This window comes from Natrix helvetica, assembly GCF_964273705.1.
Source record: "Natrix helvetica genome assembly, chromosome: 13".
Lineage (NCBI taxonomy): Eukaryota > Metazoa > Chordata > Lepidosauria > Squamata > Natricidae > Natrix > Natrix helvetica.
The window spans coordinates 7,063,528-7,074,885 of NC_138557.1; the positions used below are offsets into that span (position 1 = coordinate 7,063,528).

General features: G+C 43.9%; 1 protein-coding gene across 2 annotated transcripts in view; it reads right to left on the reverse strand.

Moving 5' to 3' along the window:
* Window positions 1–10,074, reverse strand: part of LOC309398653 (bMERB domain-containing protein 1-like) — a 19,629-nt gene extending 9,555 nt beyond the window's left edge. For both annotated transcript variants that reach the window (XM_081965747.1, XM_081965748.1), the window contains exon 1: window positions 9,704–10,074. In XM_081965747.1, coding sequence (XP_081821873.1) covers window positions 9,704–9,812 — 109 coding nt within the window. In that variant the 5' untranslated portion in view covers window positions 9,813–10,074. The remainder of the gene's footprint in view (window positions 1–9,703) is intronic.
* Window positions 10,075–11,358: the final 1,284 nt, after the last annotated feature.

The following is an 11,358-nucleotide window of genomic DNA, read 5'->3' on the forward strand; positions in this document are numbered from 1 at the left end:
CAGTCCTTAACTTGTGTTGGTTTAGTGGCTATTCTAAAGTTACTCTGGCACTGGAAAATATGACTTACGTCCAGTCCTCGTACATGCAACCGAAGCATCACCCCCATAGACACGAGACCAACTTTTTGGATATTACTGCACTGAAAGAAGCCAGAAGTCACTGACCTTCCTTCCTTCCTTCTTTCCTTTCTTTTTCTTTCTTTCTTTCTTTCTTCTCTTTTCTTTCTTTCTTTCTTTCTCTCTTTTCTTTCTTTCTTTCTTTCTTTCTCTTTGTTTCTCTTTGCACCCTTCTCTTTCTTTCTCCTAGCTTTCCAACTTTTGTTTCTTTTTATACTTTTACCTTACAGTAAACTTCATAATAATTTTTTTTAGAAAAGATGGTCAGCCGTATAAATCCTTTAAGTACATAAATAAATGCCTTTCCAGATTAACGAATGTTATGAAACAGCCTAAGCTTTTCTGAGTGACATGAAAAGATGCCTTTTTAATAATATTTTTAGTGTGAAAAGGTGCCACCAGGCTCCTGATTTTTCAGCACCAGAGATTAATAGGGCTGTCATCCATTGTCCAGGCCACTGATGTCTCTTTAGAGTCTTGATCATAATCCCAGCTAGTGACTCCAAAAATAGATTGCATGAAGGAATTCATGCAAGTCCTAAATGAGTGAAAACTTCCAGCTTTAGCTACGGATCATTAAATCTTGCCTGGTTTCTCCTCTGTCTTTACAGGAGGTGGAGGCAGGATTGATGAATGAGACCCAAAAATGAGAAGTCTCTTAATGAGAGTCTTCCATCCTGCTCTCTGTAGGTTTTTTTCCCCTGAAAAGGCCACTTAAATGCAACATCTTTAGATGACCTCATCGCTGTATGAAATGATTTCTCTGCTGTTTCTATTACCTTCAATAGGTATTACGGGGCATTGTTCCTCCTTGGTTTTATTATTTATTAATTATTGCTTAATTTTTAATTGCTGCTTATGGTTGCAACTTTGATTTTGATGAGGGGGTGGTGTTGGAATACTTGGCAGTGTGTGTGTGTGTGTGTTTATCCAAATGAATGCAGGAATCAATTTAGTAAGGAATTAAGTCTGAAACCAAGAAAAACTAGATCTTTCATACATACATACATACATACATACATACATACATACATACATACATATGGTTGTCCTCAGCTATTTAAAAAATTGTGGGATAGAGATAGAGGCAGAGAGAGAGAAAGAGATACAGAGATGATGTAAGATAGATAGGTTAGGTAGGTAAGTAGGTAGGTAGGTGGTAGGTAGGTAGGTAGGTAGGTAGGTAGGTAGGTAAGTAGGTAGATAGATAGATAGATAGATAGATAGATAGATAGACAGACAGACAGACAGACAGACAGACGGATAGATGTAAAGAAATAGAGTAGATGATAGATAGATATAGCAATAGAATAGATACAGATAGAGAAAGGATAGATAGACAGATAGATAGAAAGAGATATAGATAGATAGAGATAGGATAATAGATAGATAGGTAGATAGGTAGGTAGGTAGGTAGATAGATAATAGGTAGGTAGGTAGGTAGATAGATGATAGATAGATAGATAGATAGATAGATAGATAGATAGATAGATATAGAAAGAGATAGATAGATAGAAGTAGAGAAATGGGGTAAATAGATGATAGATAGAGATAGAATAGATAGAGATAGAGATAGGATAGATAATAGATAGATAGAAAGAGATAGAGATAGATAGAGATAGGATAATAGATAGGTAGGTAGATAGATAGGTAGGTAGATAGATAGGCAGGTAGGTAGGTAGGTAGGAGATGGGCAGATAGGCAGACAGACAGACAAACAGACAGACAGACAGACAGAGAGAGAGAGACAGACAGACAGACACACACATATAGAGAGAGAGATAGGATATGAGAGAGAAAGAGACCCTCCAATATTTGTTTCCAAAGAGTAAGTCATATGTGTACCAAGTTTGGTTGAAATTGCTCAAGGCACTACAGAGTTCTGTTGGAACATAGAATAGAAGAAAGAAAGAGAGAGAGAGAGAGAGAGAGAGAGAGAGAGAGAGAGAGAGAGAGAAAGAAAGAAAGAAAGAAAGAAAGAAAGAAAGAAAGAAAGAAAGAAAGAAAGAAAGAAAGAAAGATCAGTGGTGGCATTCAGCCGGTTCTGACCATTTCAGGCCAACCGGTAGTGGCGACCTGCTCAAAAGCATTGCACCCTAGAACAACTAGACACAAGGACAGTTTTTTTCCCCAAACGCCATCACTCTGCTAAACAAATAATTCCCTCACCACTGTTAAGCTATTCACGAAGGCTGCATTACTATTGATCTTCTCATCGCTCCTATCACCCATCTCCTCCCACTTATGACTGAAGGACTGTAACTCTGTTGCTTGCATCCTTACGATTCATATTGATTGTTTCCTAATATGATTCGATTGCTTATTTGTACCCTATGACTACCCTTAATTGCTGTACCTTATGATTCGTGACGAATATATCTCGTCTTTTTATATACACTGAGAGCATCTGCACCAAAGACAAATTCCTTGTGTGTCCAATCACACTTGGCTAATAAAGAATTCTATCTATGAAGAATTATATTATCTATTTCCCATCTGCCGAACCATGAAGAAATTTGCTTTTCCAGCAGTGCTTGCGAATTGCCTGCACCGTCTCCTTCACAAAGAAAGAAACACACAGCTTTCCTTTCAAGCCTGATTGCCTCTATTTAAGGTTATTTTATGCAGGATTTAATTGCTTTCCTTTCACCGCAGGTGCTTAGCACCTCCAAGGCAAAGGAAGGCATCCTCTCGAATGGAACACCTGCCGGTGGATATTTTGCAGATGTGAAAGGGAGTTTTGCAAAAAAAAAAAAAAACACCTTCCCCTTTTGGTACCCAGCAAGGCATCAAGCTCGCTTTATTTATTGTTGGCGTTTTGACCCGACTTTCTCAAAATGTTGCAACTCTTCACCCAGCAGGGTTTTTTTCAACTTTTGAGGTAAAAGGTAAATGTTCTCCCTCACACATATGTGCTAGTCGTTCCCGACTCTAGGGGGAGCTGCTCATCTCTGTTTCAAAGCCGAAGAGCCAGCGCTGTCTGAAGACGTCTCTGTGGTCATGTTGGCGGCATGACTCAATGCCGAAGGCGCACGGAACACTGTTACCTTCCTGCCAAAGGTGGTTCCTATTTTTCTACTTGCATTTTTAATGCGCTTTTGAACTGCAGAAGCTGGGACAAGTAAGAGGAGCTCACTCCATTAAGGGATTCGAACCACCGAACTGCCAACCTTTCTGATTGACAAGCTCAGCGTCTTAGCCCCTGAGCCACCGCGTCCCATGGTTTCCATAGCCCCAGTTTAATCCTTGGTTGTAAGATGAAGACAAAAAGAAGAAAGAAACAGATGCTCGGTCACAGCTGGCTTTTCCAGGCTCATTTCTGGACCGAATTGTGCAACCATGCGCGGCAAGCAAAGCCTGTGAAAGAGTGATAGCATTAATTCACACCACAGCATGGCCACAGATGAGCCTCCTCAAGTAACGGTCGTGTTTCAACTTGGCCAAAGTCATACCTTGCGTTTGTTCATTGATGCTCTTGGGAGACACACACACACACACCAGTGCTATCCTCTCTTTAGTGTTAAGAAATAAATTTTGTCTTTGTGTATTCTGGTGTACTTCTTATTCCTCTGCTTTTGCCCAGTTAAAAATGAGCTTTTCTCTGCTTTTAATACAGGTAGTGCTTGACTTCCAATCAGAATTGGGAATGGAATTTCCATTGCTATGGTGGCTAAGTAAGTTGTTTTGTCAATTCTGTGGCCTTTTTTTCCACAGTCCTTAAGCGAATCACAAGAGGGGAAACAAAAAAAAAAAAACCAAATCAAAATTGAACTGCCTCTCTCAAAAGCAGCTAGAGAATTGAAGGGATTTTCTCATATTCCAAGCCTGTCCAAAATGAATATGAAGTCACATTGTCTTCCCCCCAAAATCCACGTGCCCGCATATTCTTCCAGAAGGCCAAATCCCCAGGAGGTTCAGCTGGCGAGACCAGTAAGATATAGTTTTGCCTACTCATTTCTTGAATTCCTTCGGCTGCCAAAATACACAAAGATCTGGAAAAATTTTAAACAGTATCATGGTTGGCAACGGTAACAAGAAGGGGGAAGGAAAGCATTGGAATGTAAGGGAGTTTGGGGAAGGAAATTTGGAATGCCACTGGAAGCCTGAGACAGACCCAGCACCTCAAGGTCGCCCAGCTGGGGTAGGTCTGAGGCAGACAGATCGTTCCAGAGGTGGGTTGCTCCCGGATCGGCCTGGATCGGGCGAACCGGTAGTAGTAGCAGTGGGAGGCTCCTCCCACCCGCCCGGATGCTTCTGCGTATGCACTGAAGCGTCGCTCATGCACATGAGCTCACACACTCGCACGAACGAACTGGTAGGAAAAAAAATTAGAAACCCACCACTGGATCATTCCCAAAACAAAGAGAGTGGAAGTGATTCGTGGACAATTCACAATGGGAAGTCCGAGGAAAAGGAAAAGTTTTCCAATGTTGTTTTCACGCGAAATCTTCAGAATTGGCGTTTCTACTTCTACTACAACCACATGGAATCTTTGGGAAGGGAGGGAGGAAGGAAGGAAAGAAGGAAGGGAAAGGAAGGGAAAGAGGGAGGAAGGGAGGGAGGAAGGAAAGAAGGAAGAAAAGGAAGGGGGGTAGGAAGGGAGAAAGGGAGGGAGGCAGGAAAAGGAGGATGGATGGATGGATGGATGGATGGATGGAAGAAAGAAAAAGAAAGAAAGAAAGAAAGAAAGAAAGAAAGAAAGAAAGAAAGACAGAATGAAAAAGAAAGAAAGATGTAATATGATCCCTATCTAGCTTACCCCAGGAGGTCAATAATGATCTGGCCAACTTTTTTTAATTTGGTGTCTCAAAACTCCAAAACACCGAAGCAGCTCCATGGGCTCCAAAACTATCTTAAGGCTTAAAAAGAATTTTTTAAAAAAAGGATTAACCACCTGCTTGTTATGAAAAGCAAATCCTGTGGAGAGATTCCAGACATCTTGGTCAAAGACGGAAGATCTCAGCAGGTTCCAGACACTGATATCATCAATCAAATAGAATAATAAATGATGACACATTCTCCCCCCACCCACCACCCACCCTAATCCCCACTCCGGCCAATCATTCAGACCACATTAACACGGATAGCTCTTTTCAAAAACAGGATTAAAAACAAACAAAAACTAACCACAAACCCTGATCAGTTATTCAGGCAGCGTCTGCTTGGTCTTGTCTAAATAGAATCAGTCCTCAAGAATATCCAAGAAAGGTCATCTACTTTCATGTTATTCTGCCATCTAATTTTTTTTTAAAGTGATTTCCATTACCAGGGTCATGAGAAAAGAACAACACACACAACAACAAGATGAAAACGGCTGAAGAACAGCAATATTATCCCTTGTGCTGTGACTTTGGAGTGCCATTGGCCCATCCGTTAGTTAAATATCCAAGGAGAAAGAATATATTGGAAGGATTGCTCCCATTTTTCACTCTGTCCCCACCTGGTAAATTCCTGCAAGTCCTTGGAAGAACGGAATTTCTCATTTCTTTATTGATTGAGGAGACGCGGTGGCTCAGTGGCTAGGATGCTGAGCTTGCCGATCAGAAAGGTCGGCAGTTCGGCAGTTCGAATCCACAGCGCCGCGTAACAAAGCGAGCTCCCGTGACTTGTCCCAGCTTCTGCCAATCTAGCAGTTCGAAAGCACGTAAAAATGCAAGTAGAAAAATAGGAGCCACCTTTGGTGGGAAGGTAACAGCGTTCCGTGCGCCTTCGGCGTTGAGTCATGCTGGCTACATGACCATGGAGACGTCTTCGGACAGCGCTGGCTCTTCGGCTTTGAAACGGAGATGAGCACCACCCCCTAGAGTCGGGAACGACTAGCACATATGTGCGAGAGGAACCTTTACCTTTAAACTTCTTGATAATATTCCATTCTATTCTTTTTTTTCTACATGTTTCATATCTGGCCTTATTCCTCTCTACTTTTCAATAGTTTCTTGATTGTTTCGATGTAACTGTAGTCCTCATCTTAAAAACATTCCTTTAGCCACCATTCCAAGTTACACACCTTTGCTGAAGACATGATCCTATGCTTTTATCGTATTAAATCATGTACATAGTAAAACCTTTGAGTTGAATGAGGCTCCTCCTGATTCTGAGAACACATTTGTATTACTTCCCTGGCAACAGCATAAAAATGGTTTGCTGTTACTTTCTTACTTCTCTGTCATAGTCATCTCCCATTGAAGAGCGAACCATACCTACACCTGCTTAACCTTTTTGGAGATCAGTCAAGCTCCGCCTTGAAAAAGTTGCAAAATTAAAGAATTGCAGAAGAACAGAGTTAGAAGGGACCTTGGAGGTCTTCTAGTCCAACCCCCTGCTTGGGCAAGAAACCTTATACCATTCCAGACAAATGGTTCTCCAACCTCTTCTTAAAAGCCTCCAGTGTTGGAGCATTCACAACTTTTGGAGGCAAGTTGTTCCACTGATTCATTGTTCTCACTGTCAGGAAATGTCTCCTCAGTTCTAAGTTGCTTCTCTTCTTGATTAGTTTCCTTCCATTGCTTCTTGTCCTGCCCTCAGGTGCTTTGGAGAATAGTTTGACTCCCTCTTCTTTGGTGCAGCCCCTGAAATATTGGAAGACTGCTATCATGTCACCCACTAGTCCCGTGATGGCGAACCTGTGCCACACGTGCCCAAAGTGGCATGCGGAGCCATTTTGCTTGGCATGCACAACGTTGCCCGTTCCTTTTCCCTGTTTCTGGCGTGCATGTGCGTGCAACAATCAGCTGGCCTTTGTGTGCATGGCAGTGCTGGAAACAGGAACATTTTCCAGCGTGGCATGTGCGCCAGCCAGCTGATCCTCGCACGAGCATGCACGCCAGTAACCGGAAGACATCCGGAAACTGAAAGTTCATTTCCATGTGCGCACATTCACCATTTGCACCTCCTTTTCTGTCTTGCGCAGCTGACAAGCGCACACACAACGCTCCCTTTTCGGCACTCGGTGCCCAAAGGTTTCGCCATTGCTTCCCTAGTTCTTCTGGTCATTAAACGAGACATGCTTTAACCTGTGCAGAGGAAGGAATCACATCGGAGCTGCTTCCATAAAATCTAGGCTCCCCAAAACGTTGATATTCCTCCCCCCCCCCCCAGTATCTTTCAACAGGCAAAACAACTGGCACTTCGTTCAACCGTGAAGATGGCAGAGGGAAAGATATAGCCTGCCAACTTTCCTTGTCCCAAGAAACGAAATTTCGACTTGTAGTTTTCTCCGATCGCTTCTTTGGCGTTTTAGGGGTTGAAAACATTAAAAGGGAGAAGGGATCAAGTTTGATTCAGCATGTCTTGAAATATTTTTTTTTTAATTAAGTTCGACTTCTGTTAAGTGCAAGTATGCACTTTCCCTTTTTTCCAAAGTTTTATTTTTTTTAGTGATAAATATTTTATTTATTTTTATTTATAAAAAATGTCAAATCAACGCGTGAACAGCGTGGCCCCTGGGTGCCATACATCCCAACACAAACAATAACTGATCAAATGAAAGATGATTATTACGTTCAATCCATTTATGAAATCCCCTTTGCACTGCACACTTCTATTAGGTTGCAACCTCTCATCATTTACTTATTCCACCTATTTCTCACGATGACTTCGGTTTTATCAACTAAAAGTGTAAATACGTTAATATTCCCTTTATTTTTCTCTCTTACTCTAGCTTTTCATCATATCGCCCTATGTTCAGAAGCTTTTTTCAAAAGCGTTTCCTTGATGACTTAATGGAAACCATCTGCCCTAACCTTCTTCCCAGTTGATTCTGGGTTTGCAAGTCCACCTATGTCCCAGGAATTCTCAAGCAAGGCCCCATCAAAGTACAAAGCAAGGCCAACCCACCTTAGCTTCCACAATCAGCCCAGGATCCTGTAAAATTTAGGAATTTTTCTATCCCGCCCTCCTAATAAGTTTGTTTGTTTGTTTGGATTTATATGCCGCCCTTCTCCAAAAGGACTCAGGCCGGCGTGCAACATTAAAAAAACACACATCCCAAAAGTTTTTTTAAAAAAATTAAATCCATATCCAAAAAAAACAAACCGAATTTAAAAGACAATACATTTAAAATAAGTTAAAATTAACAGACCAGGCCGGCTTTCTTTAATAAGAAAGAAACACATTAGATCTTGTCTATGGAGATTCTCCATCATCCTGGTCACACTTGTCCCAAACGAGCGTTTTCCAAGAGGCAACCAGATTTTCTTGGGGTTCCCCCCCTCCCCCACTTGAAAACCTTTGGTTTCTCCTTCAAGAAGCTTCTCCAGTTCTTCTAAAGAAGGTGTCTTCTGCTTTTGTTGCCACAAGATCACAGCGAGGGATCTTCCGAGTATAGAGAGACTAGGACAACCAAGACCAAATCATGAAGGTTACCAGCTGAACTGAAGAAGCTTCTTGGAGTAGCAGTTTTCAAGGGTGGGGGGACCCCAAGAAAATACACTTGCCTTTTTTTTGGGGGGGTGATCTTTGGTACATGAGATCTTGCTTCTCTACTACCTTTTGCTTCTCCTGTTTATCAAAACAAAACAGAGTGGATCTCTTGACTCTCCCGGGATGCTGGGATCGCAGAGGACAAATCCTCCAGATTCCTTCTGGGCTGGTTTGTCACAAAACCACCATAAAGAAGGGATCTTCTAAGCATAGGGAAGATGGGCAAGACAAAGACCAAATCCTGAAGGATACCGACCGCCGGAATCAACCCTCTCTGACTAAATCCCCCCAGCATCTCCTTTAGGGATGCTAAGAGGCATAGCTTCACTGCCCAACCCTCATCAAGAACAAATGTGTGAATTCAAGATTTCTGGGCCAGGAAAGCAGAGACCACCCTGCCTCCTTTCCTTTTGTTCCTAGGAAACCAACAGGACAAGACGGGAGGATGGGAAGAGCGATGAGTTGCGAATGTCACCATCTCTTTCCTTTCAAAGCGCTGATGCAAACAGCTGGCCAGTCTTCCTTCCTCCCCCCCCCCTCGTCCTTCCTTTCTTCATTCCTCCCTCCCTCTTTCCTCCCTTTATTCCTTTCCCTCTTCCTTCGTTCCTTCCTACCCCCTTCGTTCCTTTGTTCCTTCCTTCCTTTATTCCTTTCCTTCGTTCCTTCCTATCCCCTTCATTCCTTTGTTCCTTCCTTCCTTCCTCCTTCCTTCCTATCCCCTTCCTTCCTTCCTTCCTTCCTTCCTTTCTTTCTTTCTTAATTCCTTCCTTCCCCCTTCCTTCCTCTTTCCTTCTTCCTTCTTTCCTTCCGTTATTCCTTTGTTTCTTCCTACCCCCTTCCTTCCTTCCTCCTTCCTTCCTTCCCCCCTCCCTTCCTTCCTAACCCCTTCCTTTCTTCCTTCCTTCCTTCCATCCCCCCTTCATTATTTCCTTCCTTCCTTCCCCCCTTCCTTCCCCCTTCCTTCCTACCTTTCTTCCTTCCTTCCTATCCCCTTCCTTCCTCCTTCCTTCCCCACTTCCTTCCCCATTTCCTTCCTTCTTCCTTCCTTCATCCTTCCTTCCTCCCTCCCTTCCTTCCTTCTCCTGCCTGCACAAATTTCCCATTTGATTTGGCTGGAGGGGTAATGTGGGGGGGGGAGGAAAACACACCAGCCCTTTCTACTTACTTTTCCCGAGCCCATCGGTGGGTTTCCACTCCGTCTCTTTGACCGCCCCGTAGCTCCTCAGAGGCTTCTCGGCTGCTAAGCTGCTGGAGATGGATTGCTTCAACTCCATGCTGTCGAATGCCTCCTGGGCCCGCTGGTTCTTTGAGACTTTGTCTGGCCTGGGACCCACTTCCTTTCTAGTCCATCCCAGGCTGGAGGAGAAGAGAGAGAAGAAGAGGAACGCAGGGTGGGGAAAGAAGGCGGAAGGATCGCTCGGCCTGGTCTTTGGGGGTTTGTTGTGTGGTTGTATTGTGCGGTGTGTGTGTGTTTCCTTGAATTCTTGCTGCTCCCAGATTGGCAAGCACAGCTGAGCTCACTGCATCCCTCCCTTGTGTTGGTACCCTAGGAGGGGAGAGCGAGCGAGAGAGAAAGAGAGAGAGAGAGAGAGAGGTGACAGGAATGCAGTGCGCAGACTCAGGAGGGGAGATGCTCGGTAAGCCCCTTCCCCCACAGGCCCAAGGGAACACAGCGAAGGGAAGGGGAAGAAGGCAAACAATGGGATGCAAGAAAGAGGATCCAAAAGCCCAGGCTGTATCTCGGCTGTATTTTCACCTCTGTCTGGTTGCTTTGGGGGTTGGGGGGAGAGAAAGGATGAACTCACATCTTGGGTGTGAGGATGTCCAACCCTTGGGGGGGGGGGCAGACAGCGAGATAGATCTTCAGAGGGGCAGGAGGGGTCCTCCCCCCAACCCCGGGGAAGGGTATGGGTTCAAAACAGCCCGCTTTGGCCCAGATTTTTCACACACACCCCTCCCCCAAGAGACCGATTCAGATCGGGCTGGAGAGCGGATGGAAATTAATATTCAAAGACTGTTATTAGAGTGGATGTTCAGTTGAGTTGTACAACACGTAGAGTAGGTAAAAAGGAGGGGTTTGTAGGGGGAGAGTGTGATTCCATCAATTGAATCGGGAATGGTTAGGGCCGGTAGAGTGAACCAAGGTGCTCTATTAAAAGTATTGCATTATATTAGAAGGAAATACCATGGTTTCAAGGGACGCAGTGGCTCAGTGGCTAAGACACTGAGCTTGTTGATCAGCAAGCTCGGCAGTATGGCGGTTCGAATCCCCAGCACTAAGCAAATATTAGAATAGTAGAGTATAATCTTCATTAATGTAGTTGTTTGGCCATATCATTACGACATTCCTTCCTTCCTTGTAGGGGACATGGTGGCTTAGTGGCTAAGACGCCGAGCTTATCAATCAGAAAGGTCAACAGTTCGGCAGTTCGAATCCCCAGCACTGTGTAACGGAGTGAGCTCCTGTTCCTTGTCCCAGCTTCTGCCAACCTAGCAGTTCGAAAGCACGTAAAAAATGCAACTAGAAAAATAGGGACCACCTTTGGTGGGAAGGTAACAGCGTTCCGTTTGGAATTGAGTCATGCCAGCCACATGACCATGGAGACATCTTCGGACAGCGCTGGCTCTTCAGCTTTGAAACAGAGTTGAGAACCGGCCCCTAGAGTCGGGAACAACTAGCACATATGTGCAAGGGAAACCTTTAGCTTTACTGTGGTTTAGGTCAATAAACCTGGTTTAGAAAAGTGTCCAAAATTTCTTTGAATGTATGTTTATTTCTCAGGGATTCAAACTCCAGTTGACTTCTCAGGACTGGTTCAG